The sequence below is a fragment of the Thalassophryne amazonica genome, chromosome 15 (genome assembly GCF_902500255.1).
Source record: "Thalassophryne amazonica chromosome 15, fThaAma1.1, whole genome shotgun sequence".
NCBI lineage: Eukaryota > Metazoa > Chordata > Actinopteri > Batrachoidiformes > Batrachoididae > Thalassophryne > Thalassophryne amazonica.
The window spans coordinates 12,507,480-12,527,903 of NC_047117.1; the positions used below are offsets into that span (position 1 = coordinate 12,507,480).

At 39.2% G+C, this 20,424-nt stretch overlaps 1 protein-coding gene across 2 annotated transcripts in view; it reads right to left on the reverse strand.

Annotated features, from left to right (window-relative positions):
• mad1l1 (mitotic arrest deficient 1 like 1) overlaps positions 1-20,424 on the reverse strand; it is a 130,274-nt gene that overhangs the window by 98,401 nt on the left and 11,449 nt on the right. For both annotated transcript variants that reach the window (XM_034188279.1, XM_034188278.1), the window contains exons 10-11: positions 6,189-6,275; positions 3,388-3,532 (exon numbers count right to left, since the gene is read on the reverse strand). In XM_034188279.1, coding sequence (XP_034044170.1) covers positions 3,388-3,532; positions 6,189-6,275 — 232 coding nt within the window. The remainder of the gene's footprint in view (positions 1-3,387; positions 3,533-6,188; positions 6,276-20,424) is intronic.

The following is a 20,424-nucleotide window of genomic DNA, read 5'->3' on the forward strand; positions in this document are numbered from 1 at the left end:
AAAACATTGTATACGAAATCATCCTTAATTCAACTTTATTTGTTTTGGCACTAAAGCAGAGTGATTTGTAATGCAGCATTAGTCAATTTCCTAATATGTACATCCTGTGCACAACCCTGGAAATGAGAGAAGGGAAAAACAAAACAGAAGCAAACACAAAAAGGTACAAATGTCTTTAGAGGTCAGTTTGTATGTATGTTGCCGTTCCTAACTGCAGGGCCTTTGAACATTTATTGTGCTATTAACCTTCAATGAAATTCACCCAATCTAAATCAAAAATCTGCAGGCTTTTTCCTGATAATTCTATTTCAAAGGAAAAAGAATGTCTACTAACGTTTGCTGAAAAATTGCTTTTATGTCATCTTTATCATCTACTGCATGGAAGTGACTACAATTAAGAGCGCTCAGCAAGCAAATCTCTCAACCCCACACATGAGCAAGATATAAATGATACACATCTTTGTATTGAAATGTTCAATTAATAATAATAATAATAATAATAATCAATAATTTTATGACATTTTACTCATGCTGGGTTCTAGACTGTTAGTAGAAAAAAAACTTTTGAAATTGAAACCATCCAAAACTTGGAGAAACTTTTGCTAGGGGTTCAAGGGGGGACTGCGAAGTTATGCCTTTTCTGATTTTGTCAAAATACCTACACACTTAAAGTTATAACTACTATAAAGATACAAATCATCAAATAAATACTTAATACTATATTTTACAGAGTATAAATTAACTGGCAATGTTTTCTGTATTATGGGCCTGTCACATCTTGACAATTTAGCCAGCGTATGCTGACATATGAAGAATTTGGCCCTGGGTAGGTTGAATAAGTTATAAAACTGTCACACCATGACAATTTAGCTAGCGCATGCAGACAGCCCCATTTCCACTAAACGGTCCGGGTCGGTATGGCACGGGTTGGAACGGTTAATTCTGGCATTGCTTGTGTTTCCACCGCCACCATTACCCTTTTGTCTGGTAGGTGGAGCATGCAATTTCAATTTAATGCATTTTATATAGCGCTAAATCACAAAAAAGCTCCGTCAAGGCGCTTCACACAGGTAAGGTCTAACTTTACCAACCCCCAGTGCAAGCATACAGGCGCAGTGGCAAGGAAAAAACTCCCTCTGATGATATTGAGGAAGAAATCTCAAACAGACCAGACTCAAAGGGGTGACCCACTGCTTAGGCCATTCTAACAGTTACAAGGTTTTTACAGTTTCACAAAGCTGAAGAAACAAAAAACCTGACATCAAAACATCATGTGCTTTAGTGCTTTGATTTGCAGGAAAGCTCTACATTTATTTATTTATTATAATTATTTTTAATTACAAAGGTGTGATTTTTCAGTATACAAGTTGCACTGGAATATAAGTTGTGGAACCAGTGGGGGGATGTAACTTACATCCTGGAAAATATAGTTATTAAAAGATCATTGGTTTCTTTGGATGAACAAAACTGAAAAAGGGGGAGTGGAGAAACCTTTATATACATGTATTAAGTTATTATAATGTACAAGTTATATATGTATTAAAATTTGCTGCCAAAAAAAAAAAGTGTTGTGCTATGTGGCATGATATAATCTCCAACACAATGTGCAGCTCGTCAAGTGGAGTAAACAAGCAGTGAACAGAGCGAGTGGTGAAGTCAGCGGACCGCATCAGCGCACAGTTCATCTGAACGATTATAAGAAAAAGCTAAATCTGTTATAAAAATAAATACTTTAACAGCTGCACACAAGAAGGAAAAAACACACAAATGTTTTATCAAGCCATGACAATGTAAGCAAGTCAAATAATTACCTTTTTAGATGGTTCAAAATGCTTTCTGCAGCTTGTTAGGCGCGTGCGAACAGCTCTGGCTGCAGCCTCCTCTGTGATTTAGGAAGTGATTACAGCCATTTTCAACGGTCAATTTGCAGAAAAAAATGATTAATCCGCCACGAAATAATTATTTTATATACGTAGCGATCAGCGCTTAGCGTGTGGCAGCCGGTAGAACAAAGAACGGCATCCAGCTGGGAACACAGCGGGTGGGATCATCACGACACAGGTCATGATGTTGCGTGAAGCGAAGGCATCGTCGTGTCAATGGGCCTTTAGATGCAAACAGGGGTTGGGAAACACTGATCTATGTAAAGTTTAAGCCATTAAGCAGTTACTGATGCACTTAGAGGACATTCATTACACAGACACAGTTATGCCAGTTATGGATAGATAAAAGGCTGAACCATGACACCAGCAATGAGATCCTGCCCTCATTCAGGCCGTGTCCAAACCTATTCAGACGATCATCACTGGGAGACTCACGAAGGACACCTTGTCAGAACATCATGTCACTTTCAGAGAAGTTTACATGCCCGCTACAGTTGGTGAAATTTTGAGCCTAACCAGCGTGTTTCTTTTTCAAATGGTGTATCTGGAATATGTTGGAGCCATTCTCCTCGTTTGGGCTCATTCCCACAGAGCTCCTACTACCACTGGGACCACTGTGGCCTTTATCTTGCACATCTTTGACTTCTTCCTTCCTCCCCTGTACCTTTTCTACTCCTTGTCAACCTCCACTACATCTGGTTGGTTAGCCAGCACCTTTGTTTGTCTTCCTGGAACTAGAAGTCCAACAGCACCTTAGCTTCAGCTGTTCTCAATGACCTTTGGCTGAGCTTTCCGGTTGGACATTGGTACTTCCTGTTCATACTTGGCACAGACATCACTGTACACTATCCCAGCTATTTGGCTGTGCCTCTCAGTGTATGCTGTTCCAGTTTGGATCTTTCACCCTGCCATTATGTCCTGGCCTGTCTCAGGTGTATCTCTTCACAGCCTTACCTCGGGTCCTGTCTGTGATGGTAAACCCCTGCCTCTATGGACCTGGTGCTCAAGGCCTGTTCATGTGCTGCCGTGATCAGAGCCTCTGTGTAGTCCTTCACCCAGCTTTTTCTAGTAGTATTTTTTTGTTTTAAAAGCCTCCATCAGCTGGTAATAAACAACATGGATGGAGGTTTGGGGGGGGGGGGGGTAGTCTTCAACAATGACTTCTCTTCTTCCTCACCACTGTGTCATTTGCTGTTTGAAGTACTTACCAAGCAGCTATAATTTATTGACTGAGAGGGCGTGTGGATGAGGAATTACACACACAGAGAAATCAATATCATGGGGAGGTCTCGTAAAGAGCTGCAAAGCAGAGGAAAACACATCCAGATATTTCTTGGCCAGCAGAATGCAGAGGGGGCAAGGGAGAGATTAGGATTTCAAGTGTGCATTATGTTTCCTGAATGTTAAAAGTGAAACTGGAGCATTATTAAGATGTGGAGAGGATGTGTCAAGAGAATGCAAACACTGGCTCAAGTATTTGTGTGCCGTTTTCATTGTCAAGTACCTTGGTTAGCAACAGTACTCTCCTCTGTAGGCGACGAACAAAACTGTCCTGCACCTCCCTCTTCTTTTGTTCCTCTAGAGCTTTGTGGCGCTGCTGCAACAGCTCTGAACGGAGCTCAGACTGTGAATGCTCCGCAGTCCTTACACTGACAGATGAGGATAAATGAATTGGTGAAAGGGAAATGCACGTGTGTTGGGAGGTTAGTAACAGGAGAGAGAGGAAGCAGGAGGAAAACAAAAAAACAAAAAAAAAGTTGATTAGTGCTCTTCGTAAATATGACTTTGGCCAGCTGTCCACTACACAAAAATATGTTAAAAATATATGACCTCATTGTTACGTATCAATGTAAAGGTGTAGTATACTATAGAGGAACTGCAGAAGAACCACATTACAATGACAATTTGAGTTGTTTTGGTCACCCTCAGGGCAGCACGGTGGATTAGTGGTTGGCACTGTTGTCTTGCAGCAAGAAGGTCGTGGGTTCAATTCCCGACTGTGGAGTTTCTGTGTTCTCCCTGTGTTTGTGTGGGTTTTCATCCGGGTGCTCTGGTTTCCTTCCACATCCAAAGACATGCGGGTTAGGTGGACTGGAATCTTTAAATTGTCCGTAGGTATGCGAGAGGGTGTGACTGTGTTTGTTTGTGACCCTGTGACAGACTGGCGTCCTGTCCAGGGTGTACCCCGCCTCGCGTTCTATGACGCAAATCTATGGTTGCGGGAATCCAGCTCCCCGCAACCCTTAATTGGACTAAGCGGTTGAAGATGAGTGTGTGTGAGTGAGTGTGTGTGGTCACCCTCAGATGTGAAGTGGCATAAGAGGATATAAGTGGACACCATGTGCAGACGGAGTATTTATTTATTCGTTGCTCCCTTTTTCCCCACCTGCTCTTTATTTGAGGACCATTCATCGCCACCTTCCCTGAATTCAATATGGAATGATGATATTTATGATCCACATATTGCAGAGGCTGAACTTACAAACTAAACTGCTCCTCATTTTTTCTCAACGAATTTGCACTGATCTCAAAAATGACCCAGGCGACTGACAAAAAAGCGGAAACCCACCAAAAAATAAAATAAACGCAAATTTTTCATCGTCCAGACTTGTGCCTCTATATAACACTTTATCTTATGCGACATAATGAAATGCGACAGTGACCACAGTGTAGATGTTTTGGGCATGTCTGAACTCGTGCCCATCTCACCAACACATTGGATGTCAACAAACACGACAAACATACTGCAATAAGGCATTCCTTTCTAACTTACCATAACAAGCATTCCTATTGAGCCACCGCACAGCGTATGGCCAGTACTGCTCAGAATACTTTATAAACTGTCCAGAATGTCTTTAGCTTGTGCCATGCAATAATTACATCACAATGATACATTACAATAATGACATCAGAAAATGACAAATTAGTCCAGTATTTCCCCAACAATGTTTTTCAGACCTGTTGATACTCACCCAGGAGAGAAAAACACATTTGCATTTTCCTGAGCATATAGTAATCAAAGTCTGGGATCACTTGGTGTCAGCATCACTCACTTCACTGCTGTCAGATGGCACGTGTGCAAACATCTCTACTTAAAAGCAAAATTTTATGTGCACATTTATTGTCCCCTAAGTCAATACTGGTAGATCACAAGCTTCAGGCGCACCCGATATTTTCTTGAAAGCTAGACTCCAAATGTCCCATGAAGCATTTCAAAACAAAAAGGCCAAGCCAATTGCAGCCCACGGGCCACAAATTAGCAGCCGCGAATGATTCGCTGCACAGAGGCCAACTTAACATGCTGAAGTCCAACAAAACAGTAGTGCATATCAAAGTTTTGAAGCTTTTGTAAAATGATGCTTTGCCATCAACAATGCAGATGTCTGGTGTGAAACAGGAGTTATTGAAGAGTTTTGACAGCACTAACAGTTTGGGGAATGGTGAGAGCATTTCATGAAAAGAGAAAAAGAAAAAAGGATGTGTACTGTGCAAAATATATTCAAGGAAATAGGAGGTGGATGGTCTGACATTTTATTTTGTCGATAGGAGTCAAAATCTGTGGAGTAGATGCCAGACTGTGATGTCTGCTGCCGTTTATTGAAAGCTCTGACTGCTAACTTTGATGGTGGACAGCATGATACTTAAGACTTAATATTGTGCTGCTGTCAACTGGCCTCCACTAAGATAAAATAAATAATAAAGACAACATCAAGTTGATCAACAGTGTGTCAAATCACTTCCAAAAACAGCTACTCCACAAAAAGATTTTTAATCAACAGAAGATAATTTGGGAAATCCATAATCACAGTACAGTGGATGGGCAGAAAAGACCGACATCCAAATAAATTAACAGTTGACATTATTAGAAAGAAGTTTTATTCCCTAGTGGGGATCCTCTTTGGCAGCTCGCCAGGCCTATAATGTCATCAGGGAAACAGTGTACACCATAGTCCAGTCATCATCTCCCTCCCACGCATTACTTTCACATTGTGTCATTTCTAAAATTTAATGACAATACTTTGAAAAATTAAAGATGTGCATTAGTTAATAAAAGCTTTCTTAGCTGGTTTGAGCTGTAGCATCACTATACCAGAACATGCACATGTCCCTCCTGACAGGCATCACCTCTGTCAGGAGTCCTATCAGAAGCAAGACCAGTTTAATTAACTTTGTGACAATTAAGGACTTCTCTGAGATACGCTCTAATAGATACATGGGGGAGAGAAGGCATGCAGGCTGACAGACTGAGAGCAAAAGGTCTAAATGCAGAGAGGGATTTTATGTGCAAGACAAAGTGCGTGTTACCGGCTGTCGAGTGTGTAGTTCTGCTCTTTCAGAGCAATTTCCCTCTGCTGGATCTGAATCACCTCCCTGGATAGATCCTCTGGTTTCCTACAGACAGACAGCACAAAACAGTTACCACATGTGTGCGTATGCAAACACATACAAAAATCAATATGGCAAGAAAAGACAGCGAGCAGAGGAAAAACTGTGGTGTTTCCATATTCCTTTGTTAGATGACCTGTGGGAAAGTGGAAAATAAAATGACATGAGCAGAAAAAGGAAAGATGAGGAGATTAGTGGACTAAATACCGCTCACAACACTCCAAAAACTCACTCTGTGGAACAGACTGACAGATTACACACAAGCAAAAGGTCATTCGTCCACCTTGTCTCGATGATTTGTGACTTTTTAAAACTTTTTTCCTTTGTTCAGGAATCGTCGTATACTGTGTGACTGCGCCATTAACAACTCCAGCTGAAAAGTCAGTGTACTGTGATGGGCAATAAAATAAATAAGACAGACTGCATGGAATTATCATCATGCCCAATTAAATGGTTGGCACCATAAAAATTGAAATAACCTCCTGACTATGACTTGAATGAATGAATTTGGTAATAGTTTCAGTAGAGAAGCAGGGTTCTCACCAGCATTATAACAGTGTAACGGCCCTTTATGCTGCTGCATGAAAAAAATTATGCTTCATTTGGGCCGTTACACTGTTTTCAAGAGTGTGTAGTGGGAAAATGATCACTGCTGATGATCATCAAATGATCATTTCAACCTACAAAAATTAACTTCTTTTTTTTTTAATTCATCAATCTCAATCAAACCCATTTAAAGATGTCAACCGTGACTCACTTTTCTGCTGATTAAAGTCGCTACCAGACTATCACCTGTTATTGCGCGGAAGAAAAGAAAATAGTCAGTTCTCTGGTGTGGATCATTGCGCGTATGGGAAAAGTTCTTGGGGGAAAGGTTCTCTGCAGCCGCTAAAGTTCCCCTGCAGTGTGCCCCGCATCGAACGCTGGGGGAAAAGTTCTCCTACAGCCGCTAAAGTTCTCCTGCAGTGTGCCCCGCACCGAACGCTGGGGGAAAAGTTCTCCTACAGCCGCTAAAGTTCTCCTGCAGTGTGCCCCGCACCGAACGCTGGGGGAAAAGTTCTCCTACATCCGCCAAAGTTCCCCTGCAGTGTGCCCCGCACCGAACGCTGGGGGAAAAGTTCTCCTACATCCGCCAAAGTTCCCCTGCAGTGTGCCCCGCACCAAACGCTGGGGGAAAGTTCTCCTACATCCGCCAAAGTTCCCCTGCAGTGTGCCCCACATCGAACGCTGGGGGAAAAGTTCTCCTACAGCCGCCAAAGTTCTCCTGCAGTGTGCCCCACACTGAGCGCTGGAGGAAAAGTTATTCTACAGCCGCTGAAGTTCTCCCTGCAGCAAGCCACACACCAAGTACTGCAGGATAGGGGAGAGCGGGGCCAGCTTCCCCCAGAAGATTTTTAAATTTATAACCCTCTGAAAGACTATTGCCTGCATTTTGAGTGCCAAATTGTGTGAAGTACAGCCATAGTTTTTTTTGTTTGTTTTTAAATTAATCTTTGTTACAGCCTTATTTTAAAGCCAAAAGAAACAAGGCATTAGGCCAAAACACAGAATAGTGTAGATGTGTGCCAGGAACATCAGAACTGCTCATTTATATGCAGCAGTTTATTCAAAACAATCATTATGATTTTTTTCTTACATTAAATAACTTGTAATTAAAATAGTTTTAAGTAAAAAAAGAAAAAGATGTTCTAGAAATCTTTGATGTTTGTCTGTAAATTAAAACCATAACTCATCTGTTATTGTTGCTGTTGTTTCAAGTGAGATGATTTCTTGCTTAACATGATAATGACCCTTGGACATTTATTTTTAGACAAAATAGCATAAAAAGTAATGTGTACATTTTAAAGTCTGGTAGATTCATTAATTCATACCTGCATTTCAACCAGGAAAAAAGACACCGTAAATAAATATTTATTATAAACACAACAGGAGATGATGTAACGACTGCAGTATATTTGTTCATTCAGATTTCTCATGATTAAATAATTTTGTAATTGAATCATTTCAACACACCCTCATTGATCATGTGATAATCAGGACAGAGTAATTATTAAAATACGTATGATTTTCACTATTCTAGTGGTTGTGAATGTTTTAAAATTCTGCACAACAGGGGTGGGGCTTCTACCTGTGCAAATGTCTTTTTGACTGAACTATGACTTCATAGACATGTTTAATGATTCATTAATTTAATGTTAAAATAAGGAAAAGGTTTTTTAAATCATAAAATAGTTGCTGTTTAAAGAGGCTTTGTTTTATTTATAAGTGTAGCAACAGGTGTGAGTTTGTAGAGATGACAGGTGAGCTGGACTCTCAACACATTTAAATAGATAATGCTCTCCTCTGAAGCTTCAGCCTCAAATTGGTGGCGTTTTTGGAAACACTTTCCTCACATTCTGAAACACAGAGATGTTTCCTTGTTCCGTGTGGACTTCAAATTTTGGTATATTTATTTAGACAAACAAAAAAGGCCCTTTCGAAGCCCATAATGCAAAGGCCAGCTGGTTACGGCGACAACCTAAGCATCCCCAAACCCCCAGCTTTTTAAGGTGATTTTCTCATCCCATTCGACTGAGAAAAAAAATCCTGCTGAGGAGCATAAGCCTCACGTTTACCTACCTTTAGTGAATCGCATAAAATACATACACAAAGATGTACACATATCCATATGTTGTCTTGTTTCCTATCTACTCCATCACTTTTACTACCGCAATCAACTTTTTTTCTCTGTAGGTTGATCCATTGAAGGACTGGGTGCTTAAAACATTTTGGTGGCACTGGGGTATGTGTGAAGGAAAATATACAGTACATACAAGTAAGCTCACATGTGGCGTAACAGACATAAACCAGGTGTAGAAAGTTTTATGAACAGCATGGAGTCTGGTCCCAATCTGGATGCAAACTAAGATGAAATTCTATCGCCAAACTAACAAGTGATACATTAAATACATACAAATAGCTACTCTCATTTGTATGATCAACCACCACTCGACATTGGGATGAAATAAATCAAGACATGCTCTCTACACATACATATACATACAACACAGATACACAAACAGAACAGCCATCCTCAGTGGTGTGTGTGTGTGTATATCAGAGAGAGCTACTGTAGCTGTAACCTTGTCAGACTAACTGCACTGTCAATTGGAGAGTAGTAGACATCAACTACAGGCATTAAATCTTTACGCAGAATCATCATTAAAAGTTGGCAACTTCAATTTAATAATGTTTCTACACTTATACTTGGGCCAAAGCTGGCTTTTTCTCCAGGGAAGGATAGTCCCATCGATGTGAATGTGCCCTGGATGAAGGCTGTTTGCTGATGTGTACAAACAGTACTGAACACTAATTCAGCCAACTGTAGCCCTTGAGGTCTGCAGTTGCCTCAAGCTTCGAACAGATGTGTTCCTTCTGCAGTGGGTCTGCAATCAACTTAGAGAAATGATCATTTTCCTGATAAACACTCTCAAAAACAACAGCCGCTCCGGCGTAATGTGAACTGAAGGACCTATAAGGGAAATGCTACGCAAAAAGGCTACTGATGTCAGTGGATTGAATCATTTATTTATTCTTAACAGGAACCGGTTTTTGATACCCATCCCTCTGTTAAGACAAACTATTTTGAAGAGTCAAAGTCGACAAGCTCACAAAACAGTTTAACAATATTTGTTTGGTGCTATTTTTCAAATTATGCCAAATTATGTGTTATTTTTCATTTGTGTTATTAATTTAATTTATTTATTTCATTTATATTGCATCAAATCACAACAAAGTTGCCTCAAGGCGCTTCACACAAGTATGGTCTAACCTTATCAACCCCCAGAGCAAGCACACAGGTGACAGTACAAGGAAAAACTCCTTCTGATGATTTGAGGAAATAACCTCAAGCAGACCAGACTCAAAGGGGTGACCCTCTGCTTGGACCATGCTACCGACACAACTGACAAAAAAAAATTTACAAAACAAATCTACAAAAAATTTTGCCGGTGCACAGGAGGGAGGGTGGGTTTCAGGAGAAGGCACCACTCCCATCTCTGGATGGGGCTGCACCTCAAACAGAGAGGAAAAACAGAATCAGGTAGCAGAAAGACAACAAATACGGTGCAATTTGTCAGTAAAGCAACAAGAAAAACAGATACTAAGGTGATCGCCGGCCACTAGCCCAAAGCTTTACTAAAAGACCCAGACTTTACATAAAGTTGAGGCCTGGCATGCTCCGTTTCCTAATAAAATGAATTTAAAAGGGTAAAAAGAATAGTAACATACTATGCCAGTATCCTAGCCATACGAAAGGGAAAACAAGTGCGTCTTAAGTCTAGACTTGAAAGTCTCCACAGAATCTGACTGTTTTATTGATGCAGGGAGATCATTCCATAGAACAGGGGCACGATAAGAAAAGCTCTGTGACCAACAGACTTTTTATTCACCCTAGGGACACAAAGTAGTCCTGCACCCTGAGAACGCATAGCCGGGGCCAGTACATAGGGTTTAATTAGGTCAGCTGAACAATTTTATAGATAAGTAGCAGAACCTTAAAATCTGATCTCACAGGGACAGGAAGCCAGTGAAGAGATGCCAAAATGGGTGTAATGTGGTCAAACTTTATGTTTCCTGCCAAAGGTCTGGCAGCAGCATTTTGAACCAACTGGAGAGACCTAATGTTGGACTGCAGTAAACCAGAAAAGAGAACATTGCAGTAGTCCAATCTAGAAGAAACAAATACATGAATCAGGGTCTCAGCATCAGCCATAGACAGGATGGGATGAATCTTTGCTATATTTTGCAGGTGGAAGAAAGCAGTCCTCATAATATCTCTAATGTGGAAGTCAAAGGACAACGTAGGATCAAAAATTACCCCAAGGTTCCTCACTTTGTCAGCGTCATGTATGACACGCGAGCCTAGGTTAATTGTTAGCTGGTCAAATTGATGCCGATGTCTCACTGGACCATGAACCATCACTTCAGTCTTATCAGAGTTTAAAAATAGGAAACTGCTAGACATCCAGCTTTTCACTGATGCAAGGCAATCTTCTAAGGATTTTATGTGGATGAGATTACCAGCAGAATCGTCATATATAACAGAGTATCATCAGCATAGCAATGAAAGATAATCCCAAAACGCTGCAATGTGTGCCCAAGGGGTGCTATACAAAGGAAGAAAAGCAGGGGGCCAAAGATGTTATGGAGTTATGGGGTAAAAACAGCAAAAACACTGAGAAAGGTCAATTTCAGTTTATACAGGGGTCAAACGTTAAAGTTGCTCCAATTTTGGTAAAAAAAAAAAAAAAAGTGGTGCAAATTACTGGTTGAGCTAATAGGATTAGTAAATGAAATAGTTTTGACTGTTGTGCTTGGTTTGCAAAGTAAAGGTTAAACAATGTCGGCATCCATTGGATTCTATGACATGTGACATATGCTACCCTGTAACATGATAACTAAGTATGATACATGAGGCAAACTATTCCTTTTTAAACCATATTCACTCAACTAATAATTTGTATCACTTTTCACCAAAATTGGAGCAACTTTAACTTTTGACCCCTGTACAAATTGAAACTGACCTTTGTCACCAGTCTTGCTGTTTTTATCCCATAACTCCAGAACATTCATTCACAGATAGTCCAAACTATACCTTTTTGGAATCTTTATGATCAGACAAATAATATGGAATACCTTTCAATATGACTGGAGCATTTTTTCCAATTGTGACCCCTGTGTAATTCTTCAATTGACCCCTTCTTGGCCGCCTATTAAAAGTTCATGTGGCCACTCAGCATTTTTAAAAGAGTAATGTCTAAGGAGTATGTGTACCAAATTTGGTGCTTGCATCACCATTTGAAGCATTTTTTCAGTTATCCGCTGCACTATATTGTAATGACTGCATGAGACATTGTAAAGTCATACAATATGTGCTGAAATCATAAGGATTATGATAAAATTGTTGCTGCCTCTGCATATACAAGCCAGTCTTTACAATGACAGAAAAAATTAAATGGTACAGAGATGTTCCACCAACCTCTCTACAAAATGCCCCATCATCCAGCAATACAAGTGCAGTTGAAGTTGACATAAGGCACAGTATCAACACTACATCCTACATTGCTCACACAGCATGTAAACTAGCTGGCACTACCACAATAAGAAGCTTGGACATTCAGACGGTCATGCAAAAACAATTCATTTTCCTTTTTAGTTTGTAAAGTTGTACTGAATAAGACTAACCAATCTGCACAAACCACCTCATATTTTTTTTATTCAACCTTCAACACAACAATCTAATGCATAAGGAAGTTTTTCATTTGATTTCTTGCAATTTCATGGTCAATTGTTAACCACAAGCACGCACGAAAAGCAGGCAAAACGTTATCAGACTGTGTAACAGAAGGACAGAAAATAAACACGAGTCACCAGCCAACTGCTGGCAAATTCAAGCTGCAGCTGTGCAGATTGTCTATTCCACAAATTCCACAATCTCATCAGTTGTTGTTAGAGTTTTCATGTCTTTGTGTCCAATGCATTTCTGCCTGTGGTAAAAGCAGCAGAAATAGCCAATGACAATAAAAATCCTGCATAACAGGAGACAGACAGCACTGATCTGATCATTAATAAGTACCCTACCAGATTCCATTATCAGGAACCACCCTGTCTCTAAACCATCAATACATATTATTGAAAGAAAAACAATTCATAGTATTTTAGCTTCCAACTTAGTGGTCAGAAAAATTTAATTTTTGTAACTATCAATACAGATCTACATCAAGGAATATGCATGTATCCTGTGTCATGCAAATCTTTTTGACACCCTAGAGTCAGGGTTGAAAAAAGTTACAATTGTCAGTTTGTTTAAAAATGAAATCTCTCTTCATCAGTCAGTCAACATTATATCAAAAAGTACTCAGTTACCAAGTTAGAAACCTCATTTCTTAGCAGGTATACTGTCCAGAACATAACAGTAAGTACTTGCCAATCATTATTCAATTTGCTTATCAAACTGAAGACAACTGAAAATATACTATATAGTTTTTATCACCTAAAACCTTTGAAGAGAAAATGAGATACTGCACATATTATTTGTAAATACTAAATATTAGTTGTTGGTCTTTGGGCTGACCTGAGCTGCGTGGGGTCACCACAATGGATCCGGTACAGTTTCAAATTGAAAGTTGCCACAGGTTTAATGCTGGATGCTGTACCTGACGCAACTCCAACTCTACACTGACAAACACACACACAGTCCCTGGTGATCCCAACAGTGTCCCAGCTAAGTACTAATAATCAGGACCTATTCCGCTTCACTTCTTAGATCTTACAGGATCAAGCATACAAAAAAACAGCTATGTTACTTTAAATACTAAACTAGTTCATTGTCAGTGGGGATCCACAGGCTCTAGATTGAGTAGCTGACAATTTTCAAGGGTGGTAATAAATTATGCAAGTTTCTATAAAGAGTTGGAATGGAGTGTGAGGCCAAAATGTTTTTAGAACCTTACACCTTAGACCACAACAGCTTTTAAGAGGAAAAACTTAACCCTTTCCTGTTAATTACGTAATTTTTTTTTATGTCTTTAATGCATTTATAAATTGTTTAGGTTCTTGTTATTATATATACACTATTACTATTACCATCAGTATAATTATTATTATTATTATATTTTATTACGACTTCTCTATTTTGTCTTTTGATATTTAAATGAACCACAGTGGAAATAATTGTTTTCACGTGCTTGTGTTATCCATGTATTTACAATTATATTATGCGCTTACATTGAACGTACTAAATAAAATCACACATGCATACACATAGACAGACAGCACTTCGCTTTTAATATACAGATGATTTAGCGCCGCTTGCTGGAATGGCGTGTGTGTTCAGAATGTAATTATCAAAGTCCACTGTTCAGTGTTGTTAGCTAATATCCGCTGTTTCTCCAAAAATATTACTCCTATCAATATTTTACATTTTTGCAGCATTCATCCATGACCCAAAATACACAAGCATCCCAAATGAAAAATATCAGCTCTCCTCAGTTCCTCGTGTTCGAAGGTAGGTACACACACACACACACACACACACATGCACGAATGCACATACACAGAGGCCACTTCGCTTTTATCAATGATATACCACCCCTGCTCGGACGGCATGTGAGTCCAGCATGTAATTATGAATGTCTATTTTTCACTGGTGTTAGCTAGTATCTGTAGTTTCTCCAAAAATATTAGTCCCATCAATGTTCCATTTTGGTGGTGTTCATCCTTGACCCAAAATACATAAGCATATCAAACAGCAAATGTCAGCTCTTCCCAGTTTGTCCGTGATCAAACTTATACACACGCATATACGTACACAGATCATTTTTTTTTTTTAATAGATTTTTATAGATGATTTACCGCCCCTTGCTGGAATGGTGTGTGCTTCCAGAATTGAATGATCAATATCCATTGTTCACTGTTGTATAATAATAATATCCCTAATTTCTCCAAAAATATTAGTCCTATCAACTTTCTGTCTTTGCGGCATACATCCTTGATCCAAAATACATAAGCATACCAAACAGCAAACGTTAACTCTCCCCAGTTTATCCATGATCAAAGCCATAAACACACAAGCACACATACATGCACACAGTGGTCACTGGCCTATACTAAATATTTAGTAGCTTTCCATTACTTTACACAGTGACAGCAATGTGCAAACATTTCATTAAGTCCTCTAACCACTTCATATTTTGTTTCCGCTCCACAGAAGCTGTGGTTAATAAAAATATCACATTTAAAACATCCAGACATTCCAAATCCAACAAAAAAATCAAGAGTGTTTCCCTGATTTCATTCAAGAAACTGAACAATCATCAGGCAATAACCAATTTCAAGTACAGCCATAAAGGCAGTAGTTGATAATCAATAACAGGAACAATATTGTCTCAGATTTTAGGAAACTAAGTGAAAACCTATGTGGTTCCATTACCAAAATATTTTGTCACATTTACTTTTTACAGTTCTAGCCATGTTTCAAGTTGGGAACATGATTACAAATAGGACTTTAAAAACATTTAAAGTTACCTGATCTACATTTGCTTGAATTATGAGGCACCGCATTTACTTAATGATTTGAATGAAGAGAAAAAGCACTGCGAATCTGCACTCTAAAGCTCTGATTCCACCAGAATCCTTGAATTTGTTCCTTTATCACAGGGGAGTAGTCTATATACTTTGTTAGTTTCTTTATTTGGTATGTTTTAATAATGGTGGTTAATGATGAATCAATTAAGTTAAATACAACCCAGAGTGCACTTGTTTCCAGTGCAGAACGTATTCAGTTCAAGCCCACTTCTGCCCATTTTCCATTTAATATGAAGTTGCAACAAGAAGGGCAACCAGCGTAAAATGTGCCAAATCAACATACAGATCTACCTTGGCTTTGCTGTGGCGACGCCCAAGTGAAAACAAGGGAGAAACCAAAGAAACGTACTTACTCCTCAGACCACACGGGCCATTTTCTTATGAAACTGACCAGATTCACTACATCATTATTCGCTCAGTCTGCTCTATAAAGAAAGTGCTACCTGACTGGATGTTGCGCTATTGGTGGAATCACAATCACTTTCTAGAATGGTCATGATCTGTACTGGCAGTGACAGAGGAGCAATGACCTGATGTAGCTGCACCTGATGAAATTTAGGGGTAACAGACATCTTTTTAAAATGAGATCTTTTTTTAGTTGCCGAACAGCAAATTACTGAAAATCTCAATCTAAGAAATATGGCAATTGGGTATTGCGAAGACTTTACATCTGTGCGTCCGTCCGTCCGTGCTCAGCATTATGTCCATTCCTATTATTGACAGAGTCTTCAAATTCATAGGGACCATTCATGGGACACAGACCTTGGATAAATTCAAAGATGGCCAACCTTGACCTATTTTAAGAAAAAGTCACATTCCAATTTTTATGATCATACAGCCAAGAGTATTTCAGCACTATATTATATTTTTTAAACTTTTCAATCCCAGCTGTAAATGGGTACCAGCTCTGGCTGAGAAAGTAACCTCCGTTGGACTGGCCTCCCTTCTACCATTAATTTACCTGCTGAATTAATTTAGGATGATTATAGTCCACATATTTTTTCTTGCCCTATGAATGGCAAGGATGCTCAGTGAAGCAGCCAATAACAGTGTGCACATGGCAAATTTATGGGACATTTCAAACATTTTGACAAACTTAATTCAAACCTAACAGCATATTAGGGCTGTCAGTTCCCATATAGTATCAAGAAGAATTACAATGAAGCCATATGTGAGCAAAGAAGACATCTCCATTAACTGAGCTGAAGAGGGGCACAGAAGGTCACAGTCATACCCTGCAGTGTTTGTCAGTTCTTCTGTCTATTGATTGAAGTTACCATTTCTATATCTTGAGTTTGTGCAGAAAGAAGGAAACAAAGAAAAAAAAAAATCAATAAGAGTGACTCAAGTTTCAGGCTGCGGCTGTTTGAATATCTTTGGAAAAACTAGTAACTGAAACCAGAGATCATAGCAGCATATGTCCACTTTGTTGAAGTAAAAAGTAACAAAAACATTACCCCTCGCTTACCCTCAAATAAATAAACCAATAAATAAGCAGTGGAAGCCTTGGTTGCTAACAGGCCGAGGCTTCTGAAATGAAAGAAGCTGACAAGCAAGCTAATTTCAGCCAACTTCAAAACTCCACATGTTGAGAGACAGAGTTAATGAAGTAGTGTCTGCTTCAGCTGTATTCATATAAAATCTTTTCCATAGAGTTGTGACCCTGTTACTGAGTTACACAGCTTCACTGTGGAATGGATACAGAATGATTTTCTTAAAGTGAACACATTAAATTTCAGCAACAGTTTTTGCCAAAAGGTACATGGCATACTCGATTCTAGATGTGACCCATTTTCTTAGATGAAAATCCATCCTCATTCCACTCTACCATAAACTTGTAGAGCTGCAGACAAAAGTTCTACAATGCAGTTTCTCCAATCAGTGCCACAAATCTCTCAGAGTTGTCAAGGTATCTTGGTTATTTCTCATAAGTCTCCTTCTTCCACAGTCACTCAGTTTTAAGAATGCTAATGTGTCCACACTTTGACTTGTATCAGGGAAACAGGCTGTAAAAGTGTTGATTTAAATAATCTCCATATTTACTTTGTCTAATTACTTGTGAGCTCTGAATATACAATATACAAGTTTAAACCCCTTGAATTAAAGCTGAAAGTTGACGAGCACAGTTTTAATTTTACCCAAGACCATCAAATATGGCCACTGGGTACTGCAAAGACGTTGCATTCGTCTGTTCGCGCTCCTATTACTGCCAGAGTCTTCAAATTCACAGGGAACATTCTTGGGACATAGACCTTGGACAAGTTCAAAGATGGTTAACGTTGACCTATTTTAAGAGGTATTGTAAGAGTTTAAAAGTCATATTCTGTTGGTTTTTTTGTTTTTTCTTTGAGTGGGGGTGACAGCCAATCAGAGTACAGCAGCACTGTGACGTCAGTGGCAGGTCTCTGTAAAACCACTTCACTTATTTGTTTACATTACATGTTTCCCATATATTCTGTAAAACCTAGTGAGAAATAAACACTTCTTAAGCTAAAATGCTGTTTTTGTAACCTTATAACACCTCGAGTGAATTACAAGACATCTCGCGGTTGTCAGTGTGCACGCTAACTTCTGTTAAGTTTTTTTGTTGTCAAAAGCTCATAAGCATAAATACAGTTTATGCCTGATTGATAGAAGGGGCTTTATTGAACATGTAACAAATTGTAAGACAATAGGATCGTAATAATTAGCGTAACTAACAATAAATGTATAATTAATTAATTTATATTATATATAATACACATACACACACATATTTTGCACTGGGATACCAATTAAACAACTGCAAATTATAAAGAAGACAATGCTCATACAGCCGAGGGTATTTTAGCAAATTTGTGTTAAATTATTTATGTTGTACAGACAATATTACAAAAATGATCATTTTACAGTTATGTATGGACCCCACGGAATGATGGCACAATCACAAAAATCCAATCCACCTTCCCTTTGGACACCACATTGGAAAGCTGTTAGCACTTTGACCTCATCTATCAATAACATTTAGGGTTCAATTCCAGCACTACTCAGTTGCTTTTTGTATGAAGACTGCATGTTCTCGTGTGTGAGTGTGTGTGTGGGGGGGGGGGTCACTCTGGTTTCATCTTCATTAGATTTATGCCACTTACAGTCTGTGACCAAGGCAGTGTGTGATGATCTGAATTCGGTCCCCAAGGAGCTGCTGAGTGGCTGCCCACTGCTCCACGTAATCAGATTGTATCTAAATGTCATTAGGATAAGCTAAATGCCCCAAAGGAAATTAATAAATTATCAATTATTGTCAGAATTATTGAAGAAGATGACTTTCCAAAATGATTTTCCTTCATGCACTGCTTGATATGGTGATATGGTGTGTCACTGCTGTGCAACGCTTCAATGAATTCACCCAAAAAGTGTAGGGGTTTCACTGACTCGTGCACAGACAGGGTGATTGCTATATCACCCCAAAATTGAAGAATATTTATTGTAAAACATACAAGGTTAATCTAGTCAACAAAACATAACATAGCTTATCTTGAGTCAGTAAAGCCTACTTGTCTCCAGAAAAAGAGAATAGAGTAGAATAGAATAGAATAAAATAATTCTTTACTGTCCACTGAGATCGTTGGGTGTGCTCTCCTTGACTCATGGGTGAGGTTTCCTAAAATAGCTGTCACCCCTGACCATGTTTTGTGCTGCGGCAGCCCGAGTTAGAACTCGTTGCACCTCATCCGATGTCCCCAAGCAGTACACATCTGGAAGCTTTCGACGCACTTTAATCCCATGCAGGCACACCATTCAGAAAAAAGTTGGAAAAGCCCTTTTTTAAACCCCCCAGGATGGCCCGGGCAAGCAACTCTGGGCAACTTTAGCATACTCTCAGCCCTCAGTTTAATATCTCAGAGTGATGATTTCTGTGCATTGCCTCACAAATGGATGCCAAGTTGTGCAGAGACTCCACCAGGCTGCACAGCGCTAAGGGGAAGGACACAGGTGGGAGTCCTGAAAATTTTGAAAATGTTCAAAACCGGAATGAGATTAAATGACCTTTCCTGGTTTGTGCTAATCTAAGCCAACTCTCTCTCAGATACACACAAGCTGTGTAAAACTGCTGTTGCTTGGGAAAAGTTGCTGCAAACTTGGCCAGTCGTACTTTTAATCAACAACCAATATTATTATGGACATCATAAGGGAATAAATAAATAATGTATTTCAAGGTCACACAGTAGTGCAAGTCGTGCCTGTCAAAAAAAAAAAAAAAAAAAAAATGCTTCTTTAACAAGAAAAACTATACAAGTTGTTAGCAGCTCTTTAATTTTTAATTTTTTTGTGGATTGTTGTAGTGTACTTTTTATTAGCATTTATTTGTTCATTATTGTACTTTATTTTCTTTAGACCTTTGATTCTTGGGAATCAAAGCGCTAAACCAATTTTCTTTTGTTTTGATGTATAAAATACACTTTAAAACTGCAAATGCACTGAAAGGAAAAACCCAACACCATTTCTCTGAGGCCAAGCAATATGAGGTCCTCCACACTTAATATATAATTATGCAGTGTAAGACCCCCTTGAAATAGTGGTTAGCACTACCGCCTCACAGCAGTAAGGTTGTGGAATCACTTCCCATGTAGTCATTTGTGTGTGGAGTTTGCATATTCTCCCCATGTTCACGTGGGTTCCCTCTGGGTGCTCCAGCTTCATCGCACATTGCAAAGACATGCAGATTAAGTGAACTGGAAACTTTAAATTGACCATGGGTGTGAATATGTTTGTTTGTCTACACATGGACCTGCGACAGACTGGGGTCCTGTTCAGAGTGTACCCTGCCTCTCGCCCTATAACTGCAGGAACAGGCTCCAGCTCCCACATGACCCTTAACTGGAGTGAGCAGGTATAGAGAACAATTGAATGAATACAAAAATTAAGCACCAGATATTAAAAACATTAGTTTCAGCCTTATTTTACACACACCTATAAAGTAAACTGAAGATGCCATGTATGTGTTTTGTTTAATATTCTGTCTGCACCACAGCCACAGAAATCACGAAAG